The following is a 12,725-nucleotide window of genomic DNA, read 5'->3' on the forward strand; positions in this document are numbered from 1 at the left end:
AAGCCTGTTCTTGGTCCCCAAGATTAGAACCACTGCATTCTTTCCCTTGGGCTGGGAGAACGCCTTGCATGCTTTTGGAAGGATTAGGTACATAAATCACAGACAACCTAGTTAGTGGTTTTAAATTTGTGTGTATCATCTGAAGGAGCCTGTTAAATATGCTTTCTGGGGACCCAGTCCTGAAATTTGGATTCAGCAAGTCTGGAGTGACATAAGTCTGCATTTTTAACAAGTGCTCCACGTCCACTTGTGTCTTGTGCTTTAGGCATGTGACTGAAATTTGGAAAATCGGCCTGAACTTTCCTTTTAGGGTCACACTTACTAGGTTGAGATAATTTGTCTCTAATTACTATCCTGCTCAGGGGAGTTCAAGACTGGGCTACACTATTCGAAAACAAAGGTCAGAGCAAAGAACAAGATCACCTAGGAAAAAACAACGAGGAAACTTGATTAATACAGATTAATAACCGCACAGGCTCCGAGACTGAAGAAGCCAGGCGCGCACACACCATCTCCTATGCATTGTGTGGTGTTCATTAACGTCTTTAGTGTCGGACATACGATTGTTCAGTGAGAATGGATGAAAAGAATAACAAATACGAGGTCACAAAAACATTAAGACATATTCTCCAGTATTGCTTTCAACTTGCTATTAAATTTAGGTCACCGTTTGATAGAAATGAAACCTCATATTCGCCTTTAATGTTATTTTCAAGTTTCAACATAAATACGGTGAATGAAAGTAAAGCAATAGACAAAGCAGCTCTCTGCCGCATCAGTGGGTACCGGAAGAGGTGAGCCCGAGAGGATGCCAGCGGAGGAAAACCATCAGGTTAGCTGTTTTGGTTGGAGGAAATAAGGGTACCGCCCAACATCCCTGCCGGGCCGGAAATAGGGGCCCTGGGCCGCTCCAGCTTCCGGCGTCACTTCTCCGCGACTTCCTGCGAATGACATGGCTACCCTCAGCCGTGTCCGCTGGCTGACCCGAGTGAGGCCCGGGACACGCAACGGCAGGCGGGAGGGCGGCGGGTTTGTACCGGGCTCACAGAAGTATTCGGGGCCTGAGGCGCCCAGATCCGACTTAAAAGGCTTTTGTGTCTGTTGCAGGCACTGGTCGCCGCTCCGAATCCCGGAGCATGGAGGAGCCTGTGTACCTCAACTGTGGCGCAAGCCTCCTCGCGGACCCAGGTAAGCGCAGGCCCGGCTCCAGTCTCGCCCAGGCCTCTGACATCTCCTTTCCTGGTCATGCCCTCCACCCCGCCCCAGAACCCCTTTCCTCGCCCCAGCTCTAGCTCTACTGCCCCTGCTCGCAGGGCGAGGACGTGAGGGTGGAGGGCGCCTTTCCCGTGACTATGCTGCCAGGAGACGGCGTGGGGCCTGAGCTGATGCACGCTGTCAAGGAGGTGTTCAAGGTGAGTGGCCTGGGGCGTGACAGGGACGATTGCTTGAGTTGCAAAGGACTTACTCGATTCTGATGCTGCGATGTTTGGCACCTGTTCTTGAAGGCTGCCTCTGTCCCAGTGGAGTTCCAGGAGCATCACCTGAGCGAGGTGCAGAATATGGCATCTGAGGAGAAGCTGGAGCAGGTGCTGAGTTCCATGAAGGAGAACAAAGTGGCCATCATTGGTATGTGTGTCGAATAAATGCACATTAAGCTTCCCTCAGCACACACTAATACATTAACTCTTCTGAGTTCTCACCACTGATTGGTGACCATCAGTGGGAACCCAGTTGGAAACCCAGGAGCTGAGGGATCATGTGCCTCATGCTCTATGCAGGAAGGCTTTATGAATTTGTAGTCTGTCATGGGGCTACGTCGTGGGTCATCGTGCTCAGTCCTGTCAGACTCTTTGCTTGGACTGTAGCTCGCCAGGCTCTTCTGTCCATGGAATTTTCCAGGCAAGAATATTGTAGTGGATTGCCATTTCCCTCTCTAGGGAAGTGGTCATCAAGTCTTGTTAATTGTGTCTCAGAAATGCCATTTCTAGCTGCCTCTTTTCTGTCTTTCCTTCTGCTTTCCTACAGTAACTGCCTCATTAGACTTTTTAGCTTTCAGTTCTGTCCCTACAGTCCATCCTGTACAGCTCTTCTCTTGGAAGGATCACCATGACTTTGCCAGTCCCAGCCGTAGGGTAGGAAAGTAAGTTCGTTATGAGTTTTTCTGCCTCAGCTTTTCTGCCTTTGTTTATGCAACATGTGTTCTGTTCTTTGGTCACTCCAGACTGTGTTAGTTTCCAAATAATGTGTATTGTCTTGACTTTTGCTGTTCCTTCTGCCCACAGTATTCTTCTCCTTTTGGCTCCTTTTTGTTCCTCCTGTCAGAATCTTCCTTACTCATTGTATTAGTTTCTGAATCCTGCCACATATTACTATAAACTTGGTGGCTTAAAATAATATAAATTTTATTCTTTCCCAGTTCTGGAGGCCAGAATCCCAAAATTAAGGTGTTGGCAGAGCTTCGCCTAAAGACTTGAGAAGAATCTTCCCTAGCCTCTTCCAGCTTCTCTGGTGGCTCCTGGTAGCTACTGACATTCCTCAGTGTTTCTTGACTTGCAGACGTGTCACTTCAGTCTCTGCCTCTGTCTTGATATGGTTTTCTCCACTCTGTGTCTGTGTATCTGTTTCTCCTTCTTTTCTTGTAAAGGACTTGTTACTGGGTTTAGAACCTACAAGGATCCAGTGTGAATCCATCTCAAGATCCTTTACTTATAATAATCTCTGCAGACACTGTCTTAACAAATAAAGTCACATTTACAGGTTCTGGGAGTTAAAACATGGACATATCATTTTGGGGATCACTATTTTACTTGGTACACTCACTCAGACTAAGGTCTGGCTGAAGTGCCAGATGTTCTGTGATACTTCCTGGTACCGCCAGATCCCTCTGCGCATCCCTTTCTTCTCTGTGCTCCTGTGCACGTTGGTAATACCTCTCCCACAGTATTTATCATGTCCTTCCTATGACTTTCTTCCCCCAGTGCATTGTTTGCCCCTTGAAGACAGGAGTTTCTGTTGTTTTTTGGTTGGTATTCCTAGTGCCTGACACATGATATGTGTTGGTTGAAAAGATGTCACATATGTAGACACAGAAACATCAAGAAAGGTCACAGATCTAAGTTGTTTCTCAACCTATTTAATCCAGGCCCTTTGAGAACATGAGAAAATTTTTTTCTGTTCTCCTCTTAGGTCATTTTGAAGTTTGAACATACGTCTGGTGACTAGAAATGAAACAGTGGACACAATGTTTCTGGTTTTAACTACATGATTCTCCTTTGCCCCTTGCCTCCAAAGGCATTTAAGGGTCACTTATTTGGGAGTGTGAAGTGGGAGTGTGGGTTGCATTATGTCACTGAGGGGACACCACTCCGGGTTTCCTTGAACTTGGCCTGTGCTTGATTCTCCCCCCACAACCTCTACTTTGTTTATGCAGGAAAGATCCACACCCCAATGGAGTATAAAGGCGAGCTAGCCTCCTATGATATGCGGCTGAGGTAGGTGATAGGAGGCTATTGGTGAGGGGGGTACTGGGGCACCAGGCACAGTGTTTATGGCTCTGCCCTATCCCTAGGCGGAAGTTGGACTTGTTTGCCAATGTAGTCCATGTGAAGTCACTTCCTGGGTACAAGACTCGACACAACAATCTAGATTTGGTGATTATTCGAGAGCAGACAGAAGGGGAGTACAGTTCTCTGGAACACGAGGTGAGATCCTAGAAACTGTGGGCAGCAGGGGTGAAGAGGGGAGAGAGGCATAGGTCCTTCTTCCCTTCTTTCCAGTGTCACCCAGCTGCTTCTCTCTTATGCAGAGTGCGAGGGGTGTGATTGAGTGCTTGAAGATTGTCACTCGAACCAAATCACAGCGGATCGCAAAGTTCGCCTTTGACTATGCCACTAAGAAGGGGCGGGGCAAGGTCACGGCTGTCCACAAGGCCAATATCATGTGAGGGACATAACTTTGCATGGGGTAGGGTCCTGGGAAGGTAGCCCCCAGCACTCTCCCAGCTGAATCTGTTCCCTTTGGCCCATGAACAGGAAACTGGGGGATGGGTTGTTCCTGCAGTGCTGTGAGGAAGTTGCTGAACTGTATCCCAAGATCAAGTTTGAGAAAATGATCATAGACAACTGCTGCATGCAGGTAAGGCCCTCCCAGTGTCTCTGTTCTCAATGAGAAGCAAGGCAAGGAGTTGGATTTATGTCTCTTCTCCATGCCCTCAGCTGGTGCAGAATCCTTACCAGTTTGACGTGCTGGTGATGCCCAATCTCTATGGGAACATTATTGACAATCTGGCTGCCGGCCTGGTTGGGGGAGCTGGTGTGGTCCCTGGTGAGAGCTACAGTGCAGAGTACGCAGTGTTTGAGACGGTGAGTGAGGTCTTCTCCCTCAGCCCTCTTGTGTGTGCCCTTCATCTGACCTCATATCCCTGATAGCTCTCCTCCAGTGCATCCCCCTGGCCTGCTTATGACCCTGGCCTGCTCTTGTTCCCCCAGCCCTTGCATCTTCTCAGTGTTCCTGGCCTGACCTCTCATGTAATACCCTTCCCTGACCTCAGATTCTGCAGAATGTCTGCTGCTAGTGACTCTGGCCTGCTCATCTGTCCACAGGGTGCCCGGCATCCATTTGCCCAGGCAGTGGGCAGGAATATAGCCAACCCCACAGCCATGCTGCTGTCAGCTTCCAACATGCTGCGGCATCTCAAGTAGGTCACTGCCAGGATAGGATGGTGGCTGGGTGGTTTGGGAAGCATGGGTGGGGAAATCAGGAAGATGACATGGGGGTAATTTAGTTTCTGTCCACATTGGCAGTCTCGAGCATCACTCCAACATGATTGCAGAGGCAGTGAAGAAGGTGATTAAAGTTGGCAAGGTAAGTTTAGAAAGGCTGTGAGGTTTAGGGTCTTGGGCACTAATTTCTGGGAACCTGAGTTGGGGCCTCCTTTCCCTCCAGGTCCCCAGAGCTTCTGCTCTTCCCCCAATCCTGTCAGGGCTGTCTCATTCTCTTGATCATCTTTGTCTCCTAGTTTCCCATCTGCTATTTCCTCTTTCATCCACTGGCAGAACTTGTAGCTTCCTATCTAGCGTGGGGGAGATGGAGGAGCAGAGGGAGATAGCTGATAGGATGAGGCACTACTTTCTCCACACCTGGAAGCCTATCCTTATCTGCCACCCCTGCAGTTAGGTATCTTCCTTCTGTCTGACTTGCATTTCCCATCTTACTCATGCTGAGCTTAACCTGCTGAGGCTGCAGCAGAGCATGAATCGTGGCTCTGGCCCTCAGCAGACAGGAGCGCACAGGTTTGTGCTTTTCCAAACCTGGCTGCCTCCTTGCATCTCTGCTGCATTGCATCTTCTTTTCCTGGCCTTGTCACCCTCTTTGGATTCCATTTCCATCACATTGCCCTGCCCCTCACCTTCATGGGCTCTCTTCTCTTCTTCACCACGGTTATTGCCGGTGGTGGCTGTAGGTACGGACTCGAGACATGGGCGGCTACAGCACCACAACCGACTTCATCAAGTCTGTCATCGGCCACCTGCACCCCTATGGGGGCTAGAGCCCTTTATTCCCTCCAACCTCACAAGGACCACACACCTCCCTTCAGTACTGTGGACCAGAGAAGAGCCCTATACCTCTAGACCATAATTACCTTCTGGGCAGAGCCTAGGTTGTCGGGAGCTGGCTTCCTTAGGGAACAGTTAGGTGGTGGGGGGTTAGGGATGGGGCCCAGGCCACAGAGATGATAACAATTCTCCCCTACAGGTTCGAACTTCTGACATGGGTGGTTATGCCACCTGCCAAGACTTCACTGAGGCTGTCATTGGTGCCCTGTCCAACCCATAGGTCCCACCCACACCCATGTTAAGATGTCCAATAAAACATGGTATGACTCTTGTGAATTTGTTTTTATTTTTATTGGGCTCTAGGGTATGGGATGGGGAATACCTGTGTTAAGTTATGCCCCACTAGGGTCCATTCTAACTTTCCTGGGATAGCTTTCGGAGCTTTTTCTTTTTCTTGGAGCCGCTGCTCTTGCTGGCAGCAGCCTCTTCAGGTCCACTGCTGAGTGGCTCCTCCTTGGAAGACAATTTCCGCTTTTTCTTGGGGACCCTCTTGTTTTCTGACTCATCAGGGTCAGTAACTGGTTCTTCTTTGGGAAAAGATTTCTTCCTCTTGGGAAGACTTCCAGTACCAGCTGTCTCTTCAAGATCACTACTAACTAGCTCTTCCTTGGAAAAAGATTTCTTTTTCTTGGGTTTGGAAAAAGAGACAGAAGGGTCTTCCATTCCATTCTCCTGAAGAACCTCCTGGGGCTTTTGCTTTTTCTTCTTTTTGGGTCTTTCACTTGTCTCCTGATGGCAGAAAGGGAAAAATGGGCATGAAGGGTCATCTGTTTTATTAGAATTCTAGCTGTTAAGTACTCAGGGAAGAAAGACTAGTGAAAATGGCATTAAAACTGCTCACTGTTTCTGGGATGATTTTTAATGGAATGGTTCTAGCTTTGGAAATCCATGTCAAATCAAATGTAACCCACCCACCCCCCCCCCACCCCCTCCATCACTTAAAAAGTAGAACACACAAATATCCTTAGGTAATTTACAGAAGAACCTCACCATGCTGGTCACAAAAAAGAATCATGATGCCAAGTTCCAGAGGGGACCCTGAAACACTGGCACTGCTGACAATCTAGCAGCACATTGGAGCCCTCCCTGTTCCCCATTCCCAGTATGAGCTGCTATCATCTCTAGATACATCTGAGAATAAGCAGAGCAGTTTGCACTACCCCTGGTTAAGAACTTCTGGAAGGCAGCAGAAGCAGAACACACTTGCCCAGGGAATGAACAGGTGTTGCTACAAACCAGCTCTCTGGGCTCTTGAATGAGTTCTCTTAGCACCTATCTCCTTCCTATAGAATCAAGAGGTAGATTTCAAGACTTCAAGGCTTTATTTCAATCCATAAGCATGTACTCTAGACCCTGACTTGAGATGCTGTATTTTGTTCTGCTGTTTTCTGTCCTACAACCTGAGATCTTTACCTAGGGCCGAGGGCTGACAGTTTACTACTGACCTCACACTCCTCCGGGGCACTGCTATTTTCTGAAGAAGCCAGGGCAATCGCAGCCAGCCTTTTCTTTTCCTTCTTCAAGCGTTTCTTCTCCTGTTTCTCGAGCTTCCTAGTAATCTCAGCAGCCGCTTCCTCTGCCTGGCCAAAGAAAGATGCTGAAAAGGCTTGAAGACTTCTGGTTCCCTAGGTCCCTCTCATGGTTTTATTGGATCAGGCTCATTAAATCAGTTTTTTTGCCTCCACACTACATGGTCAGGGTAAGACAGTTCATCACCTCCAACAGCCAGCTCTTATTCTACCCCACCTGACCTGACCCAGACTGACCTGAACCATTGCCTCCTTCATGACATCCAGATTTTTTCGGGGAATCTCTCCAGTCTCATAGAAGGACAGCCGCTCCTCAACTTGTTCTCGAAGCTTCTCCCCAAAAACACTGGTGGGCACCTCTGGATGTGTTTATATAAGTAAATAAAGCACATCAGCCCCCAGAAGGACAAACTACTAGTTCAACCTCCAGTATTCCATCTACCCTCAGCTTTACTCAGACCCAAAGTATCAACACTCACTAGGTGAACTGCTGTTGACGAAAAATACTGCCATCATTGTAGAAGCTGCTAGGGTAGTCAGCCTCCCCACCCTCCCAACTGCCCACTTCCCCACCCATACCAGAGAAGCAATCGATTCGTGAGGCAATACTGCATTTGTTTGCCAGGTATCGGGAGATGCGACCTTTGTTCTTGGCAGCTGCTCGGCCAATGAAGGTAGAGTGGAAAATGAGTCCGTATTTTGGGGTGTTACCCCTTGTCTTCAAGGCTCTGGGAGAAGAATATTCAGCGGAGACTTTTAAGATCAGAAACTTCAACGGTGTTAGCTAAAGCAGTGCCTCCCTTCCCTTTCCCCGCAGTTTCCAGAGTGAGCCTCAGGCCAGGTTGTGTTTCTACCCCATCTCATGCCAACCCACCGCTCCCAGAGGCAGAGGGAAGGCATCCAATGTCGCTGACCTGGAAACTTGGTCCCTTTGCTGGGCCCAGGGAATCACTCAGACACCAGGACTGGCCATCACCCCCATAGCAGAGGCCTGTATAGGTCAGGGAGCCCTGGTCAACCATCACTGTGATCCCCAAACAAGGAAGTGGGCACCAGAAGTGGCACCTGAGTGTGAGCAGGTGCCCTCACTGGTACCTGAACAGGGCCTTTTCAGCCCCAAGGATCTGCACTGTGGATGCTGGATACTTGGCCAGATTGGTGAGACTGCCAGCGTGAGCAATGAGACGTGCACCTACCTAGAGAAAGAGTCAAGGAGTCAATGAAGCTGGAATTGCCAACGTAACAATTGTATAACTTGCTTCAACCTCCTCCCCATCAAGTTCAACTGGGGAAGATATGATAGGTCACGAAATACAACAACAATATGATGAATATACATGGTAATCCCATAATCCCCCATCTTTTGGTTTCCCATGACGTACCGCTTCCCCAATCAGGGCAGACAGGCTGGGGGCTACTTGGCTCATCTTGGATCGCAAGTAAGTGTGTAGACTTTGGCGGTACTCTGACAAAGACACCACACGACTGGAGAAGCTCTCGATGTTTATCAAGTCAATGGCTGATATGTCCATGCCTAAAGAATGTCAAGTGTGAATGCAGAAGCCCAATATTTAGAGCCCCATACCTTATTTTCACTGCTAGGCTCTGTACTGACCCATGGAAGACCGTGAGGCATCCAGAATAGCCTTAGCCTTGGCTGCATCCATTGTCAGCTCCTCCAGCTTCTCCAACTTTTCTTCATTAAGCTCCTTCCGGTTTCCAATGAACTGAGCAAGGCGGCAGTACGTAGCATTGTCATTGATGATCTTTACCAGCTCAGGAAAGTGATACCCATACCACTCCCTGCAAAGAACCACAATCACTCCCTGGCCCAGCTGCCATGCCTCAAAGCTACACTCAGCCTTCTCCATATCTACTTTATGCCTGGAGGAAATGGGAACAAATCAGATCCAAAAACCTCCATGTCTCCCCATTCACAATGCAGACCAGGTAAAGGGCCTGCCTGGGCTGAGGTGTATATGGGGTGGGTTTACTCTGCCTCCTCTTTCTATACAGTCAGTGTAAGAACACAGCCTGTGGTAAGCATCAGGAGGCCCAGCTCTACCAGTCCTGATTTCAGGATTCAAAATTAGCTAACCCACAGACCCAAGACCTTGTTTCTCAGGTCACCCCTGCACTTTACCTGACACGCATGGAGAAGGTATTGATATCCTTATCCAGCTGGTCCAGGAGGCTAATAGACTGGATAATCATATTGTCCACTCGGTTCACATTAAACTTAACTTTCGCACGAGAATAGCTGTGTCCCAGCCCCAGTTGGGCTTTACAAGCAGACAAATCAGTCAGACCTTTCACCAGGTTGTGGAAGTGCAGACGAACTCCTAGAAGAGGGTGAGACTGTGAGTAAGGAAAGGCTCTGAGCTAGTTCCTGCACACACAGGCACCAGACAAGCAGGAGGGCTTCTAAAAAGCAACCTGCTGGGTTTCCAGAACCACCCCTACCCCCGGATTTCAAAACTGTCTCACCTCGAAGGATCTCGGCTATGACACCTCCAGTCTGGCAGTTGTACCCTAACTCCTCTTGTATAGCCGCACCTATCTTGGGGTCCCCAACTCCCAGAAGTACTTTCTTCTTTTTGGGTGGCAGGTGAGTCTCCAAGAGCAGGCGGAGGTCCTCATGAACAACACCTCAAGGCAAAGAACAGAGCTCCCACTAACATGCTGAAGGATGTTTAAATCGTAAAAAAGCAACTACTGATCAGTAAGACTGATCTTACATTGGTCTTGCAGAGCATGCTAAGATGGCCTGTGCCTACAGACCTCCTCTTACTCAGAGGCTTTGCTCAGAGACATGGAGACATCAGTGATTAAACTCACTCAGGGGATTGACAGACTCAAGTCATCACTGCAAAGCCAGCATCAACCATAGGTGAACAGAACTCAGGCCCGATAGCGTAAATGTAAAATATATTATTGAAAGCTTGAAACACACCCTGGAGCACAATGGATGTATTTAGTACCAGATCTGCCTTCTGGGACTAAAACTCTTTCTCCAGGCTTTTGGCATCAAAATTGCCCTTTGCAATCAACTGAACAAACTAGCAGAGAACCACATTTGATTGGATCTACCATTATACCAGCCCCTCAACCCCAGCCTGATTTCACTTAAAAATCATTTATTACTACAGTGCCCACAAGAAATAAAGCCTACATCCTAGGTTGTTAAAGGGTTAACAGTAGCAAGAACTACATCTCGGCTCATCTCCCTACAATATTTAGTGGCCAACTCACTCACCTTCAGACACAGCGTTGGCATTTTCCAAGGCAACTTGGGACGAGGAAAAGGGACAAAAGGCCACAAGACGAACGATGTTGTGGAATTTGCCCAGGTTCAGCACGCACTCCTCCACCTAGGGGGAGAAAGATGAGTGATTTTCTTCCCTCCCTCTTGCCTCTAGGGCGCAGTAAAGCAGCAGCAGCTCTTGGACCTGAACGCACTTTTAGGACCAACCGAACACTAAAAATGGACAGATCATGGGTCCTAAATCCAGGTTGCGCTTCAACGGTACGGGGTGGAGTCTGGGAAGCTTACTTTTTAATGCTTCTAACGCAATTCTAATCACGAATGCAGGTAAGGACCCCCTGCTTTGGAACTGTCGGGCCCAGCGCACCTCCCAACGCGCGGCCGGCCACGTGGGAGCGCGCGGTGCATGCTGGGGCACGCGCGGCCCGAGGGGCTGCGGAGCCGCCGGCTAGCCCACCATGTCCACCCACCTGCGGCAGCAGAAGGCTGATCTCCTCCACCTCCTTCAGCGCCAGAAGCGCGTAGCCGACCGCGTGCTCGAAAAGCACGTGCAGCAGCACCTGAAAAGGGAGCCGGAACGCCAGAGTAAGCGCCTATTTCACGTTTGCCCAGCCCTGTCCCCGGGGAAGGCCCTGGTCCCGGCCCACGCTCCAGTCCAAACCCAGGCCTAAACCACGGCCTCCACCTGGCTCGCAACCTACAACCACTCCTCACCATGGCGCTCGCTCCTGGTCCGGCTCGCACTGCGGCGAGCGCGCTCTGGCGCGCGGAACCAGGCTCCGGAGGCCACGCCCCTGCCTCGTCGGCCAATCAGGGGCCGGGGACGGTACCTTCTGTCGGGAGGGGTCGCCCGGGGTGGTACGGCCCGCAGGGGCGCGAGCGCCGGCAAGTCTTCCTTTTCCGATCTCTGCTGCGGCATGGTTGCTTGGTACGCGCCGGCCGGAACGGGCCCTGCAGGCTGCAAAACGGTTTGGAAAGGCGCTTTTCTGGCTAACTGTCCATTCACTCTTGTTTTCATCCTGTAAATTACAGGCAGCAGAGCTTGGTGGGATCCGGGCTGGAGGCCCCAGCACTTTTCGCGGCGACACTTCAGAGCAAAAACTGTTGCGGAGCCCAGTCTCCGCAGCGTTAGGCATCTCAGGACCTAGGCCCGCCCCCGCCCCCAGGATACCAGGACCCTCTGCTTCCCCACCCAGCAATAGGGGTCTACCCTTTCCTGGGCCAGGGTTCTGCGCGGGCTTTCCTCATCACTGGGGCGGAAGCTGGGCCTGGGGCGCGCTGGCGCGGACTTTGAAGTCGTGATTCCCATTGCCGGACTTCGTGCTTTTCAGTTATATTTTATTTTTAAAAATAAGGGCTTCAGGCGCTGAAGTAGGAAAGAAAGATGATCCCATCTTTTTTCGGTTCGGTTTATTGTTCCCTGCTTCGGCAGAACCTTTCTGTAGCGGGGCCACGTGTCACTCGCCCTGGTGCACTTCCCAACTTCTTAGTACCCCGTTAGTTTCAAGTGAACAGGAGCTGCTGTCGTGTCCTCTGGGCAGCTTTAAGGCACTCAGGAGACTGTTTTGAAATTATTGATAGTTTTGCTTTAATAATGTCTGAGTTACAAGTCCAAAACCTGGTTAACCCAAAATGGTATATATATGTTGGTAAATTTAAAAATAAATCATCCTAAGGGGATTTTTACAACTTAAATTCCCACAACTAGCGTGCATTTATAAATTCAAGGTATTTTCTTAAGCAGTTATTTGACAAGATTCGAGTACTGAGCTCTTAAAATCTGGATTAAATTTAGTAGATTAAATTTTAATCATAAATCTTAAAATCTCATAGTCTTAATATTGCTTACAAATGTGCTTACATTTTGTTGCCTGTATCCATTTAGAATCATGAGTTCAGACTCCATCTCATGTTTTTAAAATGGAATTGGATTAGTTACTCCATCTCATGTTTTAAAATGGAATTGCAAAATTAATCTGTTACATGAAAATGTTAACGCATTATAAATGCCAAATTAAATAGAAGTTTCCAAAATGTACTGGAAAATATTACTGCTATGACTGATTTACTTGATTACTTCTATACTTAATCCTAAATATTCCTGGGGTTACAGGTGCTTGTCTGCTAAAGTAGGGAATTTCAGAGGAAATGTTGGAATCCATTAATCGGTTTACAGAATTAATTTAGACATTCTTGGCCAGCATTAAAAAAGTAGGATGAAAAAATAAGGGAATAATAGTCCATCACATAGAGTAAGGAGTATTGATTTGTAAAATTTTTGTTTTAAACATGTATATATACATATGTGTAAATATA

General features: G+C 48.7%; 2 protein-coding genes and 5 non-coding genes across 9 annotated transcripts; 1 reads left to right on the top strand and 6 right to left on the bottom strand.

Moving 5' to 3' along the window:
- The first annotated feature begins 906 nt into the window (after positions 1-906).
- IDH3B (isocitrate dehydrogenase (NAD(+)) 3 non-catalytic subunit beta) lies at positions 907-5,891 on the top strand. 3 transcript variants are annotated; one of them, XR_008701584.1, is made up of 13 exons: positions 907-988; positions 1,108-1,188; positions 1,314-1,412; positions 1,506-1,626; positions 3,431-3,491; positions 3,569-3,701; positions 3,806-3,939; positions 4,032-4,134; positions 4,215-4,361; positions 4,602-4,696; positions 4,803-4,863; positions 5,462-5,659; positions 5,755-5,891. XR_008701584.1 is itself a non-coding variant. In XM_055544376.1 (12 exons), exons 1-12 carry the CDS (start codon positions 953-955, stop codon positions 5,546-5,548), a joined length of 1,158 nt encoding a protein of 385 aa, XP_055400351.1. In that variant the 5' UTR covers positions 907-952; the 3' UTR covers positions 5,549-5,891. The 3 variants fall into 3 exon arrangements, 2 of the variants coding, with proteins under 2 accessions (XP_055400351.1, XP_055400352.1); XM_055544376.1 differs by having other exon boundaries at positions 5,462-5,891; XM_055544377.1 differs by lacking the exon at positions 5,462-5,659 and having other exon boundaries at positions 911-988.
- On the bottom strand, positions 5,883-11,188 carry NOP56 (NOP56 ribonucleoprotein). The gene is made up of 12 exons (XM_055544375.1): positions 11,124-11,188; positions 10,880-10,969; positions 10,401-10,515; positions 9,632-9,793; positions 9,288-9,486; positions 8,760-8,947; positions 8,527-8,678; positions 8,240-8,340; positions 7,724-7,872; positions 7,382-7,503; positions 7,061-7,195; positions 5,883-6,344 (listed from the first exon to the last, which is right to left on the bottom strand). Exons 1-12 carry the CDS (start codon positions 11,124-11,126, stop codon positions 5,970-5,972), a joined length of 1,791 nt encoding a protein of 596 aa, XP_055400350.1. The 5' UTR covers positions 11,127-11,188; the 3' UTR covers positions 5,883-5,969.
- Positions 7,265-7,336, bottom strand: LOC129626266 (small nucleolar RNA SNORD57). The gene has a single exon (XR_008701880.1). It is a non-coding gene; the product is annotated as a small nucleolar RNA SNORD57 (small nucleolar RNA).
- On the bottom strand, positions 7,595-7,665 carry LOC129626267 (small nucleolar RNA SNORD56). Its single transcript, XR_008701881.1, has one exon. It is a non-coding gene; the product is annotated as a small nucleolar RNA SNORD56 (small nucleolar RNA).
- On the bottom strand, positions 8,091-8,176 carry LOC129626291 (small nucleolar RNA SNORD86). Its single transcript, XR_008701903.1, has one exon. It is a non-coding gene; the product is annotated as a small nucleolar RNA SNORD86 (small nucleolar RNA).
- On the bottom strand, positions 9,065-9,200 carry LOC129626278 (small nucleolar RNA SNORA51). The gene has a single exon (XR_008701891.1). It is a non-coding gene; the product is annotated as a small nucleolar RNA SNORA51 (small nucleolar RNA).
- Positions 9,945-10,016, bottom strand: LOC129626295 (small nucleolar RNA SNORD110). Its single transcript, XR_008701906.1, has one exon. It is a non-coding gene; the product is annotated as a small nucleolar RNA SNORD110 (small nucleolar RNA).
- Positions 11,189-12,725: the final 1,537 nt, after the last annotated feature.

The sequence above is a fragment of the Bubalus kerabau genome, chromosome 13 (genome assembly GCF_029407905.1).
Source record: "Bubalus kerabau isolate K-KA32 ecotype Philippines breed swamp buffalo chromosome 13, PCC_UOA_SB_1v2, whole genome shotgun sequence".
NCBI classification, from domain to species: domain Eukaryota; kingdom Metazoa; phylum Chordata; class Mammalia; order Artiodactyla; family Bovidae; genus Bubalus; species Bubalus kerabau.

Excerpts from the sequence above, each read along its gene's own strand:
- IDH3B (XM_055544376.1), top strand. The coding sequence starts at position 953 with ATGGCTACCCTCAGCCGTGTCCGCTGGCTGACCCGA. Across the intron at positions 989-1,107 it reads GTGTCCGCTGGCTGACCCGA|GCACTGGTCGCCGCTCCGAA; the intron begins GTGAGGCCCGGG and ends TGTCTGTTGCAG. Across the intron at positions 3,940-4,031 it reads GTCCACAAGGCCAATATCAT|GAAACTGGGGGATGGGTTGT; the intron begins GTGAGGGACATA and ends GCCCATGAACAG.
- NOP56 (XM_055544375.1), bottom strand. Across the intron at positions 9,487-9,631 it reads CATAGCCGAGATCCTTCGAG|GAGTTCGTCTGCACTTCCAC; the intron begins GTGAGACAGTTT and ends ACCCTCTTCTAG. Across the intron at positions 6,345-7,060 it reads GTGCCCCGGAGGAGTGTGAG|GAGACAAGTGAAAGACCCAA; the intron begins GTCAGTAGTAAA and ends TTCTGCCATCAG.